The sequence below is a fragment of the Charadrius vociferus genome, unplaced genomic scaffold, assembly GCF_000708025.1.
Source record: "Charadrius vociferus isolate BGI_N301 unplaced genomic scaffold, ASM70802v2 scaffold593, whole genome shotgun sequence".
Taxonomy (NCBI): domain Eukaryota; kingdom Metazoa; phylum Chordata; class Aves; order Charadriiformes; family Charadriidae; genus Charadrius; species Charadrius vociferus.
The window spans coordinates 818216-843775 of record NW_009647739.1 but is presented as its reverse complement, the minus strand read 5'-3'; the positions used below and the strand labels follow the sequence as shown (position 1 = coordinate 843775).

The window sequence follows — 25560 nt, the reverse complement described above, 5'->3', positions numbered from 1 at the left end:
ATTGTCATCCTGGGAGCTCAATACTGGTTTTGTATATATTGTATATATTTCATTATTTTCTTATTGATATTATTATCTTTCCTTTTTATTATTAACATTTCACTAAAGTAATTTTAGTTTTCTTTTGAACCCATAAATCTCTCCCTTATTTTTTCTGCTTTCTCTTCTGGGAAGGGAGAGAGAGAGGGATAAAGACAGCATCTGTCATTCGTTTAGTGGTCAGCCCAGCCCAAACTGCAACACAGCTCCCTCAGTTCTCTATTTTATTCTCTGTTTTATACAGATTGCTGAAGATCTGTAAAGCAAGTGCAAGCTCCTGTCAGACCACGCACTGGGACTGAAGGCTGTAGGGACAAACAGGACATCTTTGGGTTAGGACCCCTGCCTGCTGGCCTGCACCAGGAGAGCCTGTCCTTGGCTGTTAACAAAGGTCTGCATTTGACCCTGAGCAAATCACAAATATTAAAGTAGCCATTTCTGTAGTAATAGCTAAGTTATAGCCCATACGCTGAATGAAACTAAATTAGGGCTTTGTGTGCAGTATTTATTTGCGCAATTTCACTTAACCGTGCCATCTTTTAATTCCTTTTATACATTGATTTAGTAATTCCTGAAATTTTTTACAGTTCCATTTATTGAGAAGACCACAAGAGACCTGAACCGAGTAATTTTTTGTTTCTGCAGTTTTGTACTTCAACAGCAACAGAATCATCTGTATATAAACTCTTTAAACAATAAACATCTTAATCTGCAGTGGTTTAGCTGTTTATTATCTTTGTTGCACTTCATTTTCAGGACACAGCACCACCTTCACAAGAAATTGAATCAATTTGTAGTCAAAGTAGTGATTTTAGTTACTTTTTGATTTTGTAAGAAAGAAAGGTAACTTTGAAAGAGACAAAACCATATTGTAATAATGCAGAAAGTAGTCTAAAATGGTAATTTATCAAACTAATGATTTCAGTTTGATTGGATAGTGAAATGCTGGACTGTATATTAATATCAGCCCTTAAAAATTGCCAACAGTAATATACTTTTAAGGAAATATACTTCACAGGAAAAATTAGGCTACATTCCAGCCAGTTAGTGTCATGGAACAGATAATTGACTTCCTTGCTTTCTTGTCAACCCAATAATATCATGTAACTCTTTTTAAATGCTCATGTCATCAACAAGTTTTATGCTGGTCTGCATTTAATAGACCAAATCTTTTTTTCTTTTAAAAAGTCTTATCAGCATTTCTTCTGTTCTTACAAAGTATGCAGGAAAAAGTTGTTTTTTGGAATGACCTCCCACAGGTTACATGCACCATAGAAACAAAATTCATTAGAAAGGTGTTCAAGGCTTGTGCTTTATTTTCATGCAACATTTTTTGAGGAAAGTAAAAAAGTATATTTTGAAAGAAATGGAGCCACTTACTACAACATCAATGGAAAGAAACAGAGCAAAGTTCATCAGTACACATTGCTCTTTGCTGTGGTTACTCATCTGGTCCTTCTTTGAAATGTAGTATCATGGTGGGAGCAAAATCAGTTATCAAAGGCAGCTGTTGCTATGACTGCTAACACACGATTAACTCTTGCAATGCCTGGAAATGGAGTGACTGATGGCAGCTGTCTACACCAATGCCACCGTGGTACATGGATGGCAAAGGAATTTCTCTTGCTCTATACCGTAATTTTCAGACTTAACAAAACGCAGCACTTACTTCAAAGTGAGAAGCTCTCCAGGGACTTTCAATCAGCATCTCAAATTCGGCTTCAAGTCTCCACAGACACAAACTGCAATATCCTGATGCAAATTACACATGGTTTTGCTAAGAAGGCAGCAGCACTTAAACAATTTCCTTCCATCTCCCTGTTGTAAGATTTTTTTTCAGGTGTTTCTTTTGTTTAACATTGTCTGAGCAGTTTTGTACAACTGTTTAACTGCTTTATTGGCAACGAGGAAGGGCATAAAACCTGTTATTGCAAGTGAGAAAGAAACATATCCTTAATACGCAGCTGGAAAATATGCACTGAAATTACTTCTAAAAGCCCTTCACATTCACGGGCCTTTTCTTTCCCTGCTTTCCTCCATTCCCCTAAACCATTGCTGGTACTGCCATAATGCAACAATGTCAGGGGAAAGAGCTAGGAGGAACTGCTAAGGCTTTTCAGACCTGTAGCCATGGAATGGACCGGCAACAGGACAGTTTCCTGTATGGCAACACCTCTGTGGGGCACACTAGAAACCAAGACACTGAACTCATCCAAATCAACGGGGAACAAACTAAGAACAAATGCAAGGCACAGTAGGTCCCTAAATCAGCTTTACCACCAAGGCCTCTATAACGGCGAGCCACGCCTTGCAAATTTGAGCACTGGTCAAAGTCCTTTAAGGAAACGTTTGACAAAGAGCCCACAGCCCTGCAACGGAGTGCGCTTCTGTGCTGACCGTCCTCAACAAATCATTGCTCTCCACTGCCTGCTGCCAGAATCAGCCAGTCACTCGTTGTCTCCCACTGCAGCCACCCCAGTTTTGTTCAGGGAGGGCACAAGACCTGCTGGGCCCCTCAGCACTTGTCATATCAGTCCATGCACATGCCCTTTTCCTCTTTGCTCCCAAATCTTCTCCTTGTCTGGACACACCATCATATGGGGTTTTGCAAATAGGAATTTCTTAATTATTTATCAACAACCATGACAATCAACCCTGAGCTGTCAATGCTCAGGCTTGCACAGATTTTCTCATCCTAATTTGCTACAGATTCAGCAGTACCAATCTTATTATTTAACACCAAAGCACTATATCCTTACATTGACCAGAAAGAAGCTAACGAGACAGGAATGAAACAAGCAAATGGGCTGCAGCACAGAAGTGAGGTTCTAGCCAGCAACTGAGTGTGAACTGCCTGGACAGAAGAACACAGGTATGAATAGCCCTGAGTCACTTTGACTTTTTTCACAGTGCTTTGTTGCCACCTGATGGCCTGATACAAGATTACAAGAATGAAATTTAAAAGGCACATTCTTTAAGAGGTGTCTTGCATTTCATTAGATCCACAGATAGCTTTAAAAAAAGCTCTTCAGCTCAAAGTCTTTTCATGCCCTGCTAACACAAGTCTCTGCTTCACAGGTAATAAATTACTTTTCTCTGAAGTGACAGCAATAATTGCAATATATGCAACAACTATATTTTATTTGTATTTAGAAGGAATTTCTCTTTGTCTTTTGCAATTTCCTTCCGTAAGATGACAAGATATCTGGAAGATAATGATGTTATCATGCCTGGAATGGCCACTAACATGGTAACGCTGGGATGCTTGATCCATCTATCCTGATATTCCCCTAACTAGCCACAATCAGCACTCCAGTTGCTTCTCACCCTGGCCCTCCTGACTACAGAAGTAGGTCTGCCTTGTGTGACAGTCAATGTCCTGCTTCAGGTGTCAAGTTGAACCACAGGGATGCCCAGCATCCTTACCACATGATTTGCACACCATTTTGCCCCTTTTCCCGTTTCTTGAGCCTACATTTCTCTGTCATTTCCTTACTTTTCTCCACTCCCATCCCCCTCACATTTGAACAATTCACCCCTATTTATCTTTTTCCTAAAGGTCCTAGTTTTCCTTCATGCATATCCAGCTTTCATATTTTTGACACCCTTGCCCAGGTGATCTTGGACCTATATAGTACTAGCAATGCTGCTGGTCTTGCAAAGCTCTGCTCCCTGAAAGGTTCTCAATGCTCCCTCCCACCACCTTTGAAGTCTGGCTGTTTCTCACATCATTCCCACCTTAGCACTGGTGAAACCCAGCCATGCCTCACAGCACTGTCTGTAAGTTCTGTTGGCACTGCACACTGTTTTCTGTCGCATGCAGCAAATTATTATGTTGTGTCCAGTCACTGTCAACATCCTCTTCAATGAGTGTAACCTCAGGTCAGGGCCTGCAGCCCTAAAAGCACTTTTTTCCTGCTCATTCCAGCTGGTTTAGCCACATAAGAAGCTCTTACTGGCTGCTTAATTTCTTTTAAAAATACTGAGGCTGCAGTGTTTTGGAAGTAGGGGACTGGGCTCTACATTTATTGCTCTGGTGCAATCCCCGTGGCTGAAGGGTGGGCTCTGCCTTGGGACCATCAGTGTGGCTGACAGAGGTAAAGAGAGCATGAGTTAACTCATGTCTGGTCATGGGTATGGATATGAAAGGAAAGTATAGAAACTGGCAGTTGTCACCTGTGCTTTTTATGTAGACAGGTGAAGATGCTACAAAGAGGACCAGAGCAGGCTACATGCTCATCATACACAGCACCTGTGGTTTACAGCAGCTTTTAGACACAAGGAAATCCATGTTGCTTATTGGCAGTCTGAGGAAAGTGGCTGGGGCACAATCTGCCAGCTCTGCTTAGAAGATCTGTTTCCACAGGCTGTTTTTTTTCTAGGGTACTCTAAAGTGTTTCTTGAATCCACAGTCGGAGAACTTCTTCTGAGGGCATCACATGCACCATCAGATCACATGGCTCAGTTTCTTCACTGCCACACAGTATCAGCTGGGTGGGGGGCTCTGACACTTTCTGTAAAACAAATGCATTCATTCAAACACCCTTGGGCTGATGAGCTTGTCTATTTTCTACTTTTCCCCACAAACAGTTCCTCTCATCCTTCCTGCCACAACTGCTAAAGACCCAGTGCTCAGGAACCCACAGCCACAAAAGCTGCTGCCTGCATTCTCACTGGAACTTGACAGCACATTTAAGGTACTGACTTAAACGTACTCCTGAGTGAGCAAGAAAAGAGGCTGGTTTTGATGACTGGTTTCTCCTCACCAAGGAGTTGAGAAGCTCAGTGCTGGTACCAGGGGACACGAAGCAGTGTTGCCAATGACACAGCTGTTTTGTTCAGGGAGCAGCTGGTCAGGCAGGATCAGTCCATGCCTCCCAAGCTGCTTCTTCACAAGCACCAGGAGCATCGTCCCTGTTCAGGGCTCTAAGCCGAAGGCAGTGACAGCTGCGCAGCCAACTCATGTGGGCTGCTTGACCCCTGCAGCTCAGCTCATCACACTGGAATGAGCAAGGCTCCCTATGCATGTGCCTACTTTTTCTGCTTGCCCTATGCTCCTGTGAATACCCAGCACCCTAAAAACCAAGAAAGCACAGTAAAAAAAGTTACCAGTGTGTCTGGCAGGACAGCAATGGGGCAGCAGAGATACCGAAACATTTTACTTGTTTTCCAGGTAAGGAAAGGCAGGGTCAAAGCAGCCACAGCAAAGCCAACAGAGGAGATGAAGGCAGTAACCAGCCACATGGATGTGCCACCTGGAAATAACAGAAGCAGCAAAACTTCTCAGAGAGAATGTGAGGACAAACCACAATGCACTCAGCCTGCACCCTCTGTGGCTGCTCTTCCCACCCACCCTGGCGAGATCCTTTGTCGGCACACTCAGGAAAGGATACCAGTGCAGGGGGCTGCACTCTTAAGTCTTCCTTTTTTACCTCCCACAAGGAACAAGTGGGCAGCACCAATTTGGGTGGAAATGAAAGGAAGAGTTAGCTGCGGGGGTATCCTTCTTGGGCATGACTACACCAGGGGAATAAGAAGGAAGGCTGGCTGTTACCTTGTGTCCTTACGCACTGTGTCTGGCTGAAGCTGCTGCTTCTGTTGATTGCCTCGACGTATGTCTGAGCTTTTACACAATAATCAGGTCCTGCCTCCATGGTGTCCAGGTGAACCACGGAGCTGACCTCTTTCACCACCTTCTGCTGCATCTGCCAGAAGCCCAGGAGAGATAGCATCAGAACAAAGGGCAAGGACCTAATTGAGAACATGAGTCCTAACATGATGGTAGCCCAGACTTCGCTGGGAGAAAAGGAAGGAGGAGCAGGAGGTGTCAGAGAGGACTGTCAATAAGAGGAGAGAGGGAGAAAAGAAGCAAACAAGGAAGCACAATGGAGTGCAGAATAAGACCACACACATCTGGAAGGGTAGGAGGGGATGGAAAGAAGGAGCTGTGAGCCAAAGAGGCATAATGATGATGTTGGGCCACAACACTGGACTATGGCCTACTCCCCTGGTATAAGGGCTTGATGACTAAAGTCTTGGCTGATCTGAGTTTTTGCTGGGATACCAAAATCATGCCTGTGCCAGAACCATGCTGTGATAGGGCTGTGAGAGCTGTGTTGTGACTCTAGAGCACAGAGAGGGAATGGACTGGGCTAGTAAGAAGCAAGTGAATCTGATGTGTGCAACTTCAGCAACCCTTAAACAGCATATGAACACCAGTACATTATTTTCTTGCAATAAATAGGACTCCACCAACGGCTAGCAAAATGAAGTTGCTATTCCCCAGTCATGAGAGGCCAGGTAACAATTAGCTAGTTGCTCCTAATTCTTGCTGTGTTGCAGATGCAAAGCCTGTGCTCACAGAAGGCCTGAACAGGCACCAGCACCACACACATACAGACACATCCAACAAGCCAGCAGGGCTCTCCTGGCAGGGCAAGTCCTTCTCTCCATCAAAAGAAACCTCGCCACAGAAATGTTATCTAGAGGACCATTAGCTTGAAAAGACATCAAGGACAAAATCAGGCCAATGACCACCTGGGGTATAACCTCTTGCAAAAACCTCAAATCTGGTATTTCCAATGTGAAAATTATTAAAAAAAAAATAAATCAAAAGAGCCCCAGCAGAGAACTGGACATGTACTGACCAGCAAACCTGATGCTTGTGACAATCCAGTTAGTAGAAACTATTCTGAAGTCTGGAATTAATTTTTAGGTGATTAATACCATATACTGAAAAAGAGTTACTTTTTATTCATAAAAGGTAATCAGATACAAACCTCTATGATTCTTTCTAAGGTGTCAAAAAGATCATGGACAAGGTTGATCTTGTTTACTTGGATTTTCAAAAGGTAGTCAAGAAGATCTGCTTCAAAAGCCTACTAAGCTAACAGACATGGAATAAAACGGCATCGGAGCTCTCAGTGCACTAATCAGACTGCAACAGCCCTGACCAGCCCTGCCTGGCCTCCCTCATCTTCACCCTCCTGTCCATGGCCCAGAAGCCCCATTTAAGCTCAGCCTAGGACCTTCAGTCCCAGTCTGAGCTATGCTGCAGGTGTGCCTGTCTCCAGGATGGATCCTCGTTACGTACATCGCAGCCCTGTCTGTGGTCCTATCTCCTTTTTGCTGCTGGCCGGTGTCCCTGGATGGACCCTGGGCCTGGTTCATTGCATGCCTTGTCTGGGGCTGGTGGTGGACCCCGTTACCAGTACCTGGTTCTGCTCACTGTGGTCAGACCCCGTGGGTCTGTGCCTCATTGGGGAGGGAGCCCTGCTCCTGCTGATAGAAGACAGACTTTTGTAGGGTTAAATTGCTAATCCTTTCTTAGAGCGGAAGGAAGTCATGGCGGAGACTCATGCAGATCTGTGCTCACCACCGTATTACTACAGATCATCAGGAAGAAAAATGAAAATTGATACGTGTTAATGATACTAAAAAACCACTTCAGAATAATAAAGATGACATCCAACTGTGAAGAACTGCAGGAGGATCTTATAATAAGAGGACATTTTATTCATTTTTACAGTCAGTGACTGGACCTTAAGTCTGCCATCCCCCATCAGAAACAGGAACTTGGGGTTCAGGTTTCATGGAATAGTCAGCTCTGTTGTAGTCACCCATGGTAACAATTGCTGGGAAAATAAGAGTGTGCAGATTTGTTTTGTTCTATGGCACTAACCCATAGTGCTCCTGAACCTTGAACTGTGCAGGTTTACTCCCTGCCCACCTTGGTAAAGGCAAAAATAGCTGGAAGGGCTTCCACAGGGAACTACTAAGTAGTCTGGGAGTCCTTGGCCTGGAAAAAGATACACAATATAAAACTATTAGAGTGGTGGGGAAAGTGAATAGGGAATAACTGTTCTCTCTCTCTCCTAAACCAAGACTGAGACTGCACAACAGTTAAGCTGCAGAACTTCTGACTAAAGGAAGTTGTACATGCTAAAAGTTTACATAGCTTGAAAACCAAAATAGATAGATTAATGGAACAAAAATTCATCAAGGGCTATTAATGATACCATTTCTGGCTCCAGGAATTTCCTGGAGCTGTGTCTCTGAAATCTCAGAAAATAATCTACATGTAATTACACACAGGCTCCCTCCTTATTATCTTCCTTGGTCATCTCCATTGCCCACTGGCAGAGAGAAGATAGTGGGTTTGATGGTCCCATGGTCTGACTTTATATGGCTGCTTTTACACTTTTATGTTCTTAGGTGCTATGGAAGCACTAAGCTCCCAGAGAAAACAAAATTGATATCTAGTGAAAAAAGAAGGACCTGAATGGAACAGAGATTTCACTGCTTCAGTATTACCCAGGTGTAAGCAATGCCCTCAGCTAAGCAAGTTACAGTTCGCTGTCACAGGCAAGCTGTTTTACAAAAAACTCTGGAAAAAAACTGTCAGCACCTCAGTGTGACGCCTTAATCTTGGTCTGAGTAAACCAAATTATCTTCAGAGAAGTCAGCATAAACACCTTCGGTTCCTGACATCTGGTTTCTTTCAACAGATGAGGTCCCTAAGGGGATTCCTCTTCCCAGCGAAGGAAATGTGGAAAGAACAGCCAAGCTCATGGGCATAAGAGCAACCCATGGGTGCATGAAGAGGAATATGGCACACGCTGCCTCCAGGCAGGTTCTCCAGCCTCACAGCAGGAGCTTGGACTGGCAAACAGGTCCTGGGCAACGTCTGTGTGCTTTCACTCTAAGTATGCGGGCTCTCTGTTATTGTCCAAAAGCCGAGGGTAAAACTCACCCTACTCTCCTGGCCCTTCTTCCAATAGAGAACACAGAACTGAAACGCAGGCCCCATGTCTTCCAGCTCCACTAGTAAATGATACCCATCTGCTATGACCTTCATCAGAGGTGGGGTCAGGTAAGCTGCCAACACAGAGAGAGCACCATTATCACATCAGAGGCAACCCTTAAAAACTGTCTTCCTTTTCCCAGCTGGGAGAGGAAGACAAGCTGCCATTATGAGCACAGTAACATTAGTCTGGAATAATAGCTGGTTGCTTCAGTGGGGCAGCAACTTCTCTCTGCTCTACCTCCCTGTGTGTCGAGACACAGTAGCAGACTTTGAGCAGGAGGAGGACTATGACTGGCATTGCAATCAGGAGTTTGGCAATAGCTGAGTTGCACAGAACTTGAAAGGTTTTGAATTTTCTCCAGTGAAGGAAGTGTCTGGCCTGAGGGTCCCATGTGATCAACAGCAGCAGAACCAGCTGGGCGACCAGAAGTTGAGACACCAGATCAGGGCAGTTCTTCTGCTCCTGGGCACTAGCTTAGGACTAACATACAGAACAGGAGCTGTGAAACCACTGCTTCTTCATGGGAATTTTGGCAGTTATTCAAAGGTGAAAGAAAAAGCAATATGAGCCTCAGGATAACTCTGGCAGTTCACATGAATCCTGATTTTCTTTTAGTATCTCCATGGTTTTAGACAGACTTGGGCTGATGACCTGCTGTGACTTAAGTTTTTGTAAATGTATGAAAGTAAATCTGTAGGTGATTTGCTTCATGCTTACTTTGACATTCAAAGTTTTGTTCAGTCTCGGATTCTGCTGTGAGGGGTATTAGTGAAACAACCAGAATCAATCAAGCATGGATGAAACTACACACTGTACATTTGTGAATTGGGAATCAAGGCAGTACAGCGATCATATTTGCACTACTTATCTATGCCATTCTTTACCACTCTGTTGTAGCTGAAACTGGTTTCAACTACCTGGCTTTCAAGAAAGGAATGAGAGCAATGTATAGTCACATACAGAAGAGACGTTCTTAATAGGATTTGCTCTTACATCCAGTGAATTGCCATTAATACTGTGCAATACAAAAACATAAAATCCAAGTATGTTCATGATGAGTGTGCCACAAATGGGAGGCCTGGAAAACTACTTTATACTTTTAAATGAAGAGCTGAGAATCTTCTTAACATGATATCTCAAAATAAAAAAAAAAAAAAAAAGTGATAACATTATTTGGAGGTTAAAAACAAGCTTTGGGCTAATGTATTAACAAATGAACATTGCGAGATGGAACTACTAACCAACCAGAAGCATTTATCTCTGTACTCACCCACTGGATACCAACTATTTGCATTTTGGTAAATGAAGAAGTAAGACTGACTAAATTGTTAGTTTTAGGAAGATCTTTTAAAAGTGTCCACATGTTATCATACTTTATGCGTATCTACACCTAAGGCTTTGACACTGGGGTTATTTAAGTCTAGAAGTACTGTGGGCTGTGCTGATGCCCTGACTATATGAACTACATACGGAACCTATGGTCTGTGCTCAGAATTCCTTAGTTCCTCTCAGACTCAATGCCAGGTTTCCCAAGAAGTGTGAAAGCAGGAACAAGCGAACGTGAGCAGTAAAAGTACCTAAGGACAAGAACATATAGTGACTTTTCTTTCTCCTTTAAACATTTGTCCATATATGCATATTCATTCTGCAGCCCATTGTAAGCTGTATCCTGTAAACTTTCACAGCTTAGCCAGAGGATTCTATTGAGGTCTCTAAGATACAGGAGCAAGCTGTTAAATACTTCACTATACCATAAGAAAGTTGCTGCTTTTCTTCATGAAGATGGTCAAGCTAAGCAACATCCTTCCCTTACCTCTGCCTGACAGTGTGGTCTCTGGCTCAACTCTGTGCCACCATAACTCCTGGAAAAGGGAAGGATTTTTCATCTAAAGCACCATTTAGAAAACACTTCTACACCAAGAGACACACTGACCAACTTAGGTGGCACTTCTGACGGTACCGTTTTGACTAAGTGCTCTGTATGAGTGAGGACTGGTCACTCATGAAGTAGTAGATAACTTGCAACGACTGATGAAAGTTTAAGATAGGGTCTACTCTGGTCTCGGACAAGCAGTTTCTTCCTTGGCTAAAACTGATGACTACTGCCTATCCCAGACTGAGAGTTGCACTCTAATAGTGACCTCAACAGAGGTTTTCCACCAGTTGGGGTTTTTTTGCTGAAAGCAGTTGACTACCTGGCAGAGAACAGAGGTAATGATTCCAGGGAAACACAAGAAATAGTATGCTAATTTTAGGCTGTAGCATGATCCTAGGGGTTGAGCTGTGCCTCAAGCTTTGCAGGAGTTGGAAGCATGTGGATAAAATACCCTGCATTGCTAGGACTGCAGCAATGCTACTCTTTCCATTTTTCATTTTGTCTTCTGAGGTTACTTCATATATCTGACAACATGCGAGGAAGGAATCAGGTCTGGAAGGGAGTGGGATTTCCAGGACAGCATAAGGCAGATACAAGGTGACATGGCTATTTTCTAGAGTAAGGATCAGATAGGATTCCATAGGATCAGATTCTGGAGCCTCAGAAGTGACTAGATGACATGGATTAGATGGAGCATTGACAGCAACCCTGACTGATCAGAACTCTTTGAAATCAGGGGCGAGAGCAGCCAACTTGCCAAAAGAAATGCCTGGAGTCTTCTTACCTACCTTTGAAGCCCTTGAAATTCAAGCCCTGGCAAATTCGGCCCTGCCTCAGGAGGAACTCATGTCCAAGAACACAGCATGGCTGTCTAAGAGTAAAACATCCCAAACCAGCATGAGAGGAGCTGAGAAGCAGGATGTGCTATGGGCTTTGTGTGACATGCACAGTATACAAACATGCCTTTGAGCAATCCCTCAACACCGAACTCTGAGAAATTAACATGACTGATGTAGCTTAAGCCAAATAGCAGGACTCACTTGTGATGCGATTGAAGAAACCTTTCAGGGTGCCCCACTGTGATCTTCTAGCACCAACATCTGCCCTTACGCGCAGGTTATAGGCCACAGTGGCTGAGATATCCTCTGTGATGTTACACACTGTGGCTGTGATGAGTGAACATTCACAGATGGGAATCCAGCTGTCATTGGCGTACTCTCGTTCATACTCCCTGAGTTAAAGAAAGACAGTTAAAGAAGCAGACAGGCAACAGCCTGATCGGAGATATATCTGTGACATGGACTAAGACTACTTGCTACTTCTTTCCAGGTAAAACCAGCACTGGGATGGGGCTGGAATACCGGGAGTATATAAAACCAGTATGGGTGTGGTTTAGATCTTATCTAGAAAAAACCTCCCAGACCCAGCTTGTTCATAAGCCAAATGCAGCATGATATTGTAGGAGGTGGGGATAGACAACGCAATGTTGATGCATCAGATCCTGCCCACTCACTTGACTTGATCATCCTTGGTAAACCAGAACTTCAAAGTCATATTGTGATACAAGTCATAGCTTAAGATGTATCAGAAACCCCCTGTAATGTGTGTTAAATGTTTAAAAGATTAATACTGAATAAATCTCAAATGTTTTATCTTTCCTCTTCTAAGTAAACTGTTGCTAATCTTCCTAAATTTTGAATTCTATGGACGGAGGCAGCTTTCATATGTGGGCTTAATGCACACCTTGGATTACTCAGGTAACTATTAACCTGTAAACAGTTTCAGAATGGGAGCAAAAGGATTTGTTTTCCTCCCACTTGTGAATAACAGTGCCAGAGTATCAAACTTCTCTTACGGCTATGAATTGAATAGTGCTCAAGACGTCCAAACAGTGCAGGATTTTAAGTCTAAGTAAACAGTGTTAAATAGCAAAGAAGAAGAAAAAATCCAGAAGTTACCCCTGAAACTCAACAGAGTATCTCACAGTTTCTCCCTGGACAATCACAGGACTCCAAGTTAAGAAGTGTTTCATGTTGGTAGAAAGAATAGAGATATTCTGAGGTGCCGGCAACAAAGCATCTTCACCTAAAATTCCCAGCAAAAGAAAAAAGAAAAAAGGTATATGAACGTACTAGAAAATAAACTTAGAAGAATAGTGCAAAACTGTGTTTTGCATCAGAAATACACGTGCTTCATTTCACTAATGTCACTTCAGTGTTTGAAAGTATTTTACAGAGAAGAAGAAATGACAACCAAAGAGCAAATGACAGGGCAGTTAGGCCGGCACTGCTTACAGAGGCAAAGCATGCCATTTCATTATTTCAGAGTTTTTCATTTTATCAGTAAAACACTGAGAAAGGTCAAGCTTTTACAAAGCCATCCAATTCGATTTAATGAAGTCAGATATCCTGTTGTAGTCTACAGACTGTTCCAATGGATGCCGTGGTTCAAAATGTGCTACTTCTTTCCAGGCTTGACTGGAGTGGACACTGTAGAATATCCTAGCTTTGGTACAGTTTTTTCATGTTGCGGGATTCTAATAATGTAAGTGCTTGTACACTCTGTAATCAAAGTGCTCCTTAATAGAATAAACTTATTCAATGGACTATAAATTAAATTATTACATCACTCTGAGATCATCAAAACGTATGTAGGGGATGGTACCTACAGTGTATTAATTTTATCCTGTGGCATCTTCATGTAAAATCCTTAGCAGCGTTTGGACCAGAGCACAGAAGGCAGGATTCCCCATGGGTACATCCTGCATTACACTATGGGAACAGACTTATCTCTGTTCTGCTATTTTCCAGTCCCAAGAAAATGACATTCTCAACAAGGAATTGTTCCCAAGAAACCATTGGAAGGGATGAATGGATGGAGTGGTTTCAACCAACCCAGTGCAGCAGTGGTCATTTCAACACTCTCCCAGAAAGAAAGTAACTGTTCTACCACAATATATCTGTTACCTAAAGATTATTTTGTAATTATGCTGTTTAATTACATCTATTTCACTTAACAAGGTCTATCTTCCATTAGTCTTTAACTGGTGTCTTCTTTTAAGCTGTGTTTACAAAGTTAACCAGTTAATATCAGTTGTTCTATCCAGGATCAAAACCAGCTTGACAAGTCCATGAGCAATGTTTTCATGATGATTATTCTTTTAAAGCATTAAAAAAACATCACTGTTATTTCTGCCCTTAAAATATCCCCTGTATTCCTATCTTTATACGATCACTAACAATATGGAGAACATTGATGCTAACTCTTTTATGATTGTTTAGCATAAGTTATATGGCTCTGTTGACACAGTGCTCGGCCGTTTTATAAACTAAAAGTCAGGTATCTATCTCTGGGATGAGAAGATTTCTTCCTTGCCATTTAGATAGTGGAAGAGTCACTGTCTGCCATATCAGCACTTCTATCACTTCTGGCCAGCTGGGGAGTCCATTCCACTGTCAAGCCACTTTTTGTCTTTTAAAAAAAAGAAGTCTTTATTGACCTTCACTCTGCAAGTCAACCACCCACTTGGTCTCTTGTAATCTCCATGCTTCTCAACATTCAGATTGTTTCTTACTACTTTTCTTTGTATTCTTGGTTCCCGTGTTAATTTGGGGAGTTGGCATACCTAAGCATGTGAATTACGTAGCAGACTCCAGTCACATGACACACAATCAGACACTCGTTTTTCCACATGACACAGGCACAATGATGTTCCAGCTCAGGGGTCAACTGCACTGGAGTGTTTCATAAATTTTTCAGTCTTTGACTTTAGGACTTTTTGGATATATATTTTTTGTATCCAGCAGTATTGAACCCTATTTTATTAAACTTTCTAGAAATCAATTTTAAAAGAAAAAGATAGTTCTGAATTAGACTACCCATCTTTTAATGGCCCAAAGATTATTTTGTATGTGGTTGAGACCAATCTTCATGTCCTGTCTATGCTTAGCTTAGTACACTGTTTTCCTGGTTTGCTGGCAAAACCAGTGACCATGACAGTGAGACCTGTCATCTCACTTCAGCTGAACTACAAAAGTTCTTACAAAGACACTAAAGTTTCTTTCTTCCTTGCATTAGGAAAAACTCTGGGCCTAATGACAGTGTATGTGTCTCTATCAAAAAAGTTCACTGATTTAAGTTTCTGGTTTGTATTAATAGATTCAGGATGGGCACAAATTCTGCTACTGGTAAAAACTCTTCTCCCAGAAAAATAAGATATAAAACCTGTGGCAAACCTATAGCATACAGCAGCCACTCATTTAGTGCCCCAGAGTGTTTGCACTTCAGTGTCAGAAAACTAAGTCTCCAGCACTGCAGGTCAGACGGTGGTGGTGGGGTATAGTGTTATGGACATACAGTTCACATGAATGGTGCACTAGTTTGGACATCTGCCTGCAGATGAAGGGAACTGCCTCCCCAGAGAAAGATGTCCTTTACTTTTCATAATCAAAGAATATAGAAACGGATATCTGTGTGAGCATAAGTATACATATATATATGTGTGTGCGTAGCTGTTACATGTAAAAATTATAAGATTTTGTGCTTGTAAGGTTAAATAATTAAATAACATACACTAAAGTGATTCAGCTTTAGTATGTCTCACTTAATGGCATGTACAGAGATGTTTGTAACTGCATAAACATGCCCTACTGCAAACACAGTGGACAGCCCTCAGGACTGAATCAAAAAGATGTAAAGCTAAAACCTGAGATCTTTTCATCCAGTACAGAAATTAAATGGGGTCCCTGAACAGTAAAAGCAATGATGCCCCTCCCTGCTTTCTGCCTGGGACCCAGACCCATGCTGAAAGCTTTAGTTTGGAAGAGTGTTTCATGTTCTTCCAAAATACTGTTGATGTAGACATAACATATCCTGTGTCATATCCAAACAAATTATATTCATTGCTTCTCCAATCCATCTGTTGCAACAGCCCACAAAACAATTGTAAGCAAATACATGTTTAACACTGGGGGAAAAGACAATTCTGGGTTATATAAACAGGGAAAGCACTGAGTATAAACAGTGAAATATGTTGTTTCAGTACTGAAATACTCCACTAACTCTGGTCTATGCATTTTGAAGGAAAAAGAAACAACAACTATACGAAGTGCAGGAGACAACTGGACAGGGAGAGCACGCAGGACCAAGGAGGCTGTCAGCTCAGGGCTGCGTACCACTTCCATTTGATTTTGGATTCACAAGCAAAATGGAAATAGCCTCACAGGAAAAGCCAAACTTCAGTCTTTCAAGCCATGGCACTGACTCTTACCCTAACATCTCCACTCATGCCACAAAAAACACATGTCCAGATTTCCTCTGTAAATCATGTTTTTGCCTCCAACCCTATCAGTAATATATTCCATTTCATTTGTTACACAAAGAATCGATTTCCATTTAGAATGACTTCTCTTGTTTAATGTTTTTCTCCTCTTTGCGTTGAACTTAAAAAATCTACAATTGAAAAAAGAAAAAACCCAAAATTTTCATGATCAAGTCCAGTACATTTGTCTGTGTTATTTTTCAGTTTAAAATGCTTTAAATAAACCCTGATAAAATCCCAATAGACTTTGATAACCTTCTTTCTCTGTGAATATAGAACACACATAACATTTTATCACTACTACTTCATCATCACTTGCTGTTGCTTTATCACTACTACCACCACTACTTACTGTTCAATGTAAGAGAACACTGCAAAAATACTAATTAAATTACATCCTTACTCATAATAGCCTCTCTTTTCAGGGGCTCAACAAACATAAGAAGAAACAGTAACTCCAGCATAAGTGTTGCACGGTGTTCAAAAGTGCTTTACCTCATCCGTGCTTTTTCTGGCAGGAGAAATCATTCCTTATTGCTGTACTGATAAGCATTCTTTTAAATTCCAAGCCTTGTACCATTTAATCTCGTTTTTCTAATCTGGAGAACAACATCTGGAGGACAACAGCTTCCTGTATTTTTCAGCATGGTCTGCCTGTCTGCATTTGAGGAAATTTCAGGGAAAGGCAATCTCATAAGGGAATTCTGAACCCTAATTATTGGTGACAAAAAAAATAAAAATAGAGTAATGTCTGTAACACTGCAAAAAGCTAAAGGAATTTCTTTGTAAGATAAACGGTGAAGTTGAAAGCCATACATCTTAAAGTCTTAGAAACATATTATTTTAGACAACAATAATAAATTATGCTAAACAATCTCTTTGGCTGTAACTCTAACCTGAAGCTCTGGCATTTGCCAATTGCACAAACTGCCTGCAAAAGGAAAGACCCTAGTACATACTCCCTTGCCTGTTTTTCTCCCCAGCACCTTGGATACAAAGCCTGGACTCCCAGGCGAGATAGGAACCCACTGTCTTCTAACTTGCTGTTTGCTCTGCACGACCGCAGGGGCAGATTTGGACATAAACATTTGATCAAAAAAAATGTTCTTTGCTCAAAAAGGAAAGTAGGACACAAATTCAAGGCCAAGAGAATGGGGGACACAGGGTAAGTTATCCCACCTTTCTCCTACTGTCTGTCACAGTGTAGAAGACAAAATTGGATGAGCATGCAGCTGAGCAAGGCTGGCAGTCACTACACAGGCAAAATGGCTGCTGTGCAGAAACATCACACAACTAGCCAGGCGTTAAACAAAAATACAGTAAAAATAAAGCCAAATTTCTTTAAAGAATAGTTGCTCAGCTTTGCATCTTTTAAAAAGCATTTGTCATAATCTTCCCTATTGCACAGAATAAACTTTCAGCGCATATGCAACTTGACGCTGAGTCAGTGGTTTCCACACCTAGCAACTAAGAACTATAAATAATGACCAAAAGTGTTTTGCTGGCCAAGGAAGCTATAGAATTATTTTTTCTGAGGCAGAGAAAAAAAATGGAGCAAAACACACCCTGAATTCAGCACGTTTAGAAAGACAGAACTGAGGAAAATGCAAGCACACGGGCAAGCCCTCTTTGCTTTCTAAAGGACAGACCATGACAAAAACACTGAAGTGCAGTCAGGAGACCTGAGGACAAACTCCTTCTAGGAGATGTGTTTGGAGCCTAGTGTTTACTTGCAGAGGCAGATTACAAATTGCACAACCTCCTCCCAGGGTAAAGGAGACCCTCAGTAAACATTTTTGAGCTGTTAATTAAGACTTTATACCCCTCCTCTCTAACCCTGCATCCACTCCACAGGCAGGGCATGCCCTGTGCTCAAAGAGATCAGCATTAAAAGAGCACTTTGAAAGTTCAGCTTCTCACAGAACAGCAAAAGAGCAGAGTCAAACACAGTATTAGTAAATTAATTTCCTTCAAACTGAAACTGTCCTTTAGATTTCAGAATTGACATGCAGACTTAGAATTTATGGATTGTTTTTTTCATGTGCTTATTCTAGTATTACTTTTCGACAAAGAATTAAAATTCAAGATCACCTGACCTCATACTATCTGGCTTAAGTTTTGTAGAGGCATGTTTAACAAAAGGACAAGAGACTGTTTCTCACAACGCCTTCGTCTTCTAACTTAAGTCCACTGAAGATATTTTAGCCATTTACCTGTGAGATCTGGTGCGATCAGAGTGCAGAGGAAGAAGCAGATGAGCCTCCGTGACATTTTGCTCATACTTTTCACCTTTTCCCACATTCATACCCTGTTGTGTAGCTCAGAAATTTCCCTTCCTAGACAGGGAGCCCCATCTGAACCAGCCATGATGCGAGCTAAGTGGAGATTCTGGGGGAATATTGCAAACACTGCTTCTCTGCGTGTCTGCACCAGTGCCAAAGACGGGTATACATTGTTTGTAAGGGTGTAGCTACAGGGAGTGCCTGGGTAATCTGGTGCCAGCATTTCTTTACCGGTCTGTGCAACTACTCAACTAGGTGGCATAACCCTGTCTCACTTAGCAAACATATGTATTAAACAAAGACACTATAAGGAGGAAACAGAATTCATTGGATATTTTCATGTAGTTTACATAGCTGTAAATGCTCATTTTTCTGCGCATCCCCCCAACTAGATAAATCCTGATGCTTCCAAGCACCAGGGATGTTCCCCAGTATTACTAAGGCACACCTGCAATCACAGACCTCGCACAAAGGACTGGTGAAGGACTGCGTGCCTCTGGGCTGGCAGAAGGGAATTGTGTGCTCCAATTTATCTTCAAATACTACTTTTATGGCAGCTGTTTTGGGTGTCTACTGAGGAGGATATTCTGTTTTCAGATCTGATTTGGTGCTGGCACATGTATCCCAAGGTCCTTCCATCTTCCAAGGTCCATTACTTTCCATCTCATCTCTTGAGCAAAGGTAGGCTCTTCACCTGGACGTAGCTTTGAGACATCTCAGAAACCCCAACTGCCTGCTGGCTCCAAGGCTGCAGCAGCAGCTACCTTTGTGCTTGTGAAGCTGCTTTCTTCAGAGGCCAAGGGAGACAAAGTTTAGGTGGAAGCTTTTTATGTTCTGCCAAAGATCATTAAATTAAATGAAATTATGACTGTACAGATACTGAGGAAAAAAAGCAAAATCTTACCAAATACTGTTAGCTCTGATGAAAGTGAGTATTAGAAACCTCTCCTCTAAAACCTCTTCCTCCTCCTTACAGTTTGTCACCTTAGAAAGGAGGATTTATTTCTTTAAGAAGTTATTTCCTTTCTGATACCTTTTAATAGCAAATACATGCCTACTCTTTTCAGTGGTGAACTAAAGGGATCTGTCAAAGCATGTTTAGTCCATATTTTCTGAGGAAAGAAAGGATCTTTATTTATTTATGAAAGAATAAAATTAGTATTCAGTTAGTCACAGGTCTCCAGGTTCTCAGACATGCAGGAACAGCACAAGCAGCTATGGCCCAAAGTTTGCTCCTTCCTTCCATCCTCTCCCTTCCTTCCCTCTTTTTCACTTCTTCCTTCCTTTGCGTTCTCTGCTCTCCCTTTGCTTTCCTCCTTCCTTTCTTTCTTCATTCTTTGTCCTCTTTTGTTCCATCCTTCCTTCAGTTCCCTTCTTCCTCCGTCGCTCCCTCCCTCCCTTCCTTCTTTTGTCCCTTCCATTCTTCCTTTTTGTTCTTCCCTCCCATCTTTGGGACTCACTGAAAGTCACATGCTTCTGTATGTTTCCCAAACATGTATTTTCCTTCCAAGGAGAAGGATGTTCTCTGAAAGTATTTCATGTCTTTCAGGTAAGCTTCCATCTTCTTGCTCTTCATTATCCCAATCTCCTATTACTTTTATCAAATGTCTGTACTGAGAACCAAAAGGTGGGTATTGTGGTGAGTAACTTCATAATTGCTGTGAAATGCATGCAATGTCCAAGAGGAAAACATGGATGTATTTAGTAACAGTATTAGCAATAAGATACTGTGCTTTTGCTGGAAAGCAAAATAAGTATTTGCAGAAGAAAGAAAAAATTTAATTGTCAATTGAAAAAAATCTGTTCTTTTGTTGTACTAAGAAGGTATAAATAAGGCAATACTGAGTTTTGAGCTATCATTCGGTTCGGCCTGGGTAGCATATCTGATTCTTCACTGGTTTATGTCTCGTGCTGCCATAAACGTGGGAGTGCATACACTCTGATGATATTCAGACATGAGTTGAGAAGTATCTCAAAACCCACATGATCTGTATTGAATTATGCCTCATACCATTCACTTTATTACTAAAACAGATGCACAGAAAAGAGTTTGCATACAGTCGGCAGGAAATATATTGGGATCAGGTACACAGCTAGAAGTTTTCTTTTCCAAAGATTGTCTGTGAGCCCGTCAGCCTCCTTTTCAAAGGTAGGGAAAATGAATACAGCCCCATACCACAGTTAATCAGTTATGAGCAATAAAAGAGGTGGAGTGAGCCTGCCATAATAATAAGGATTGCAGCTGTCCAGAGTTATCAGCAAGCCTCTAAAATGAAAATTTTAATAACATTATACTATATTTCCTTCCTTGATTATAGCCACCTAAGGCACAACATCAGCATAGAAATGGATTCATATGGCATCTAAAGAAAACTTGAGGTGGAAGCTGAAGGTAGTGCATACACAGGGCTAAGTTGTGTAACACAGGAGGCTTGGCATAGAAGTGATTATTCGGATTACAGCAACAAGAGAATAAAAGTGACAAAATACCTTCTGAGATTTTCCCTTATTTTGAAATGCTGTATGGAAATATTTGGCTTGAAAGAGACAGAAGTACTTTTTCAATTTTACTGGTTTGCTTTCAGAATGTTATCAGCTATACAAGTAATTTTGAACTTGATGAAACAAATGTTTCGATAACTTTTCCTTCACAATTACAGTTACGTTAATCTTTTGGTGAAATATTTTTACATTATTAAGCATGTATTTCTAAAGAAAAAAGTTATTAAGCATGTCTTTCTAGAGATAAACATCCTGTCTATCAACTTTGGTTTGTAACGCTTGTCTTGTATTTCAAGTAATTCAGGCCAGTAGTTATGCCAGTAAGACTGGATGTAGACACCTGATTTAGTTCTTTTCTTGCTTGCAGATTTGTGATCTTGGACAAGCAACCTGATTTTTCAACAGAAAACATAGCACTGGACTTAGTTAAAACAACAACTTAAGGCGATAAGAAAAAACACTGAGAAAAAAGATTAAAAATTCACAGACCAGTAGAAGTCAGTCAGAACTGGAAGCGGATCAGTAAGAAACTATGAGTAATTGCCAACAGTTGCCTACTTTGGAGGTATTCTGGATTATTTTTGCTTATACAAATCAATGCAAAATTTGCAAAGCTGTTCAGATGGTCACTTTAGCACAGTTTACTACCAGCATCACCATCATTGGCTCAGGAGATGGACAGAAACAGGATTCTGTTCCATCAAACCTGACTACTATAATTTTGATGATACTCAAAATCTGCACCCAGAAAAAAAGAAACTGTACAGCCCTTGCCATGCTGTTTCAAGTCACCCACCAGCTTAACCTTGCCAGGAAACAGTGGAGAGCCGGACAGAAAGGAAATTGGCAGAATATGTAAACCGAATTGAGCTTGGTATGTTTGATACAAATGTGGACTCCTAAAATAAATTTGCAATATATTGATTTATTAATACTTGGGTAGACTTGGCTTTGCAATGGAAGATACACAAAGGAAAGACAAAGACATACTGAGAAACCATGGCATTTGCCATAGTTTTAACAATTTTTGTAGCAGCTCACAAGAAAAAAAAAGCTGCCACTAGCGGGAAGAGGAAAAACTGAGTGCCCTAGGGCCTGTGAGTATAGTTCTGTTTCTAATATGTGTGACTGAACAGAGGAATTCTAAAATAGGTCATGACATTTGCCAAACATATTTGCAACAATTCAGTTTGTAAAACAAGGGAAATCAGCAGTAATGCAAAAGGTAAGGAAAACAGTTGACTTATTTGCTACTATTCTGAAAAAAAAAATACTGCTCAAAACCCAAAAGGAGGTTTACACACATGAGGCTTGCTGTCAACATTTCCTCAGGGAATACCCAATTTAGAAGGATATGAAAGCAAAATACGCAAATCTGATTGGTCTGTTTACATTCTTAGTAAATCACAGCAAGTTTAGCTGTGAGGCTAACTATTACATGTAACAGCTTTGCTAGGTGAGTGGAAATCACAGAACTGGTTAAGACAGCTTGAGAAAAAACAAGTGTGCTGGGGAAGAAGTAGTTACCAAGTTGAGCTATGCAATTAGTTGCAGGAAGAGAGAATGTATATGAAATAGTCACTCAGAAATGGGTTTGAAATGTGCGCTGCTAGAACCTGAGAGGGAATTACTGATAGCCAAAGAGATAACTGCTAAGAATACTTGCTTGGATTTCCTTATGAGAACAGTCTTATAAATTCTTTCTGAGGAAAATCATTTTAAAGATGTGCATCAGGTGAAATAAGTTGACAGACTGTTCTCAGTGATGAATGGTCCTGCATCTGGGGACAGACTTTTGGGACTATTGACACTGTGGTAGCCAAGAATAATGTTCCAGCAAAAGATATACAGAGACAGCTGGTATACAACTTGGAGTCTCGGGGAAATCTTTTCTGTATCTAAAGCAATGATGATGGAGACCTGTTCTCTTTGCTTGGATTTTCAGGTAAGATGCAAACAATAAAAAGGCATAGATACAAAATGTGAACTAGAGGGCCTTGTTAAAACTTGCCAAATAAAATAAGTTTAAGGGAAAAATGGATGAACATGTGCTTCCAGAGTGCCTTCTGGGTTTGCTGCGACATGAAACTGAAAACTCAAGTTTCAATGTAAGGAAGCAGAGCGGTCTGGCTAGGAATCTGTTCTACTTTAGAGAACAGGTAACGCTGCCCTGGCAAAGTGCATCATTGATATTGTAGGAAACCAGATTATTAAGTAGCCTGCTCACCTTTTATGAGTAAAAAAGAGAGAAGAGGTTTGACAGGTAACTGAGAGAACGGATGAAGAACTGCATGAAGAACTGCCACCTTAGTCCTGGAACACAGATTTAGGCAAAAAACACATAGCGACACTGGTTCTCGTGTGAATTATAGAAAAGGACTTGAAAATAATTTATGGCTCTTATCACTGCAAATAAGCAATACTGTGGAAGCCATACCAAATTCAATTTGCATTGTTCACATGTGGCTATTTGCAAGGAAAATGGATTGAAGGAACAGAAAAGAGAAGACAGGTGACAATTTGAAAAGAAAGCTTTCAGTCATATTTGAAAAGCAAGTGGACATGGTTTTATGTAACTATCATAGTCTTTGTTATTCTTAGATATCCTGGTGGATGCTAAAACATTTGAATAACTGATTTATTTACCAATGTTTTGTGTTAAGTTTAAGCTGCCAAGCTGTGGCAGAATGTGAATAAACGTGAGTAGTTTAGAAAGAGGTAATTTATCTGAATCCAATCACTGAAGAAGATATTCCCTCTGATTAGCTGAATACTTGAAGCCTTACAAAATTGGCCAACAGGTTTGCAGACTGTCTTCTGTAGACTTCTGCAAAACTTTGTTGTTATTACAGAACATTTGTTTAAGAATTTACAAACATTGTGAAGCCATTACATGGGATAGGAGGGAGAAAAAAACCCATATTTTGGAAAGCAGTATGCAGCTCATTCTCATTATTTTAAACATTTCTAGCGATTGCTCTTATTCCATCTTCCTCATAGTTCAAAATCAGTTTCTTTTTGGAGACACGTGACTGCAGTGCTGTTGAAAAGTAGCTTAAGTTAGCTGAGCTGGTTGTGAATAATATGATCCTGCAACTATTTTGTTGGGCAATGCGAAGTTCAGTGTCGACTAACATAGCTGAGCATCAGCATAAATAAGCTGCTGAGCTTCCTGCCGCTGGTAAATAAGCTATGTTGATCTGCCTGAATCAGATATCTCTACGCTGCACTTCAGTGGCATACCAACTACTGCTGTTGTTTACGAGTTGGGAACAAGGCTGACAGAAGAAAATAAATGACTAGCGGGAGAAGTACTATATTAAAGCACAATTGTAAGTTCTTCAAACAGAAAATATAGCACTACCTGCAAGAAACTCCTGGCTGTGGTTAAATCTATAAAACATTTTCAAAGCTCTTTATAGGGAAGAAGTTTGGTCAGGACAGATAATACATCCCTGAAATAGCCCTTTAAATTCAGGAGTCTTGAAGGATAACCTTAGTACATGGCTGGAAAAACTGCAGTGCCATGCTTTCGCAGCTGCTTATGGGCTTGGGCATACAGGTAATATGAAGCTTTCTCCAAACTGGGACACTACGTGCAAATATTGCCTTAAGTGGGAAAACAAAGAATTAAGTGCTCAATGAAATGAGTGGACACAGGAAAAGATATGTTTTCCCATAATTAGTCCAATAGCAAAACTATGTGTTTTATTCATCGCACTCTCTCCCAAGACTCTCATCTATATTCTGTCAATGTTTCCAATTACGTAGGTATCAATTTGCTCCTTCCATTGAATGGCAGTGTATAATACAGACAAGACGAGAACAAGAGGTGCTGCTGTGGTACTCAAAATCACATTAGCTGAATGTCTGATTCTCTCCGTTGGTCTTTCAATGAGCATTTTCTCTATGAGTATTAGAGAGTCCCAGTATGGGACACAGGATGGACTCTCAGGAGTTTACGCATCAGCAGATATGCGGATACTGTCAATAGGCTAAGCGAAATAATTCTGTCTAAAAACAAGGCCAAAAGCTCGAAATGTCATTTTAATGTTTGTATGGTCATTACCAAACACCTGATCTCCTTTGTTAAAATATACGGAATCCCTGAAATCAGAGTAAAACAAAGGAGAACAATCACTCATATTTATTTAATGCTTGTAATCCCAAAGGAACTCATATGATTAATTTCACATGCAATATTAACTCTTCACTGAGGCTGCTTCCATATACGTAGTGAAGTCTAGATGGCATCTAACAATACATAGCAATGTACACACAATTACATGTGAGGGAGTGAAACTTTAGGTGGAGGCTGTAACTTCCATAAGAAATGTGAGGAATAGCATGTAGGTTCAGGAAGGTACTTTGGTGGGCTAGTATTGAAGCATTATGCTGAATGCTCTCAGCAATGATCATTTCTTCTCCTGGTGCTCTGCATAAGTTTTCCTAAAACCTACATCAGAAGGAACCAATGTATATTTTAAAACAGAATAACTTTGAACCATTGTACTGGCTATTAGACGTGGGTATTCACTCTGTGCTTAAAGACAGACCATGGCTTGGATTGTGCTGCAGAATAAGTAAGTGATGCGTTAAGTTCCTGAGCCTGTGGCTCCCAAGGTCAGGAAGGGAGCAGCTTGTGGTGTTATAGCATGCCAGCTAGGAGAACTTTAGCTCTGCTCCTCTTCCAGTTTAGTTTGCAGAGTTCTGCTGACACAATTTAAAATTGTA

General features: G+C 41.0%; 1 protein-coding gene across 1 annotated transcript; it reads right to left on the bottom strand.

The window, feature by feature from the left end:
* Positions 1-4427: 4427 nt before the first annotated feature.
* On the bottom strand, positions 4428-18313 carry IL20RB (interleukin 20 receptor beta). Its single transcript, XM_009881914.1, has 7 exons — positions 18256-18313; positions 12681-12807; positions 11763-11953; positions 8792-8916; positions 5594-5744; positions 5149-5294; positions 4428-4553 (listed from the first exon to the last, which is right to left on the bottom strand). Exons 1-7 carry the CDS (start codon positions 18311-18313, stop codon positions 4428-4430), a joined length of 924 nt encoding a protein of 307 aa, XP_009880216.1.
* Between the last annotated feature and the right edge of the window lie 7247 nt (positions 18314-25560).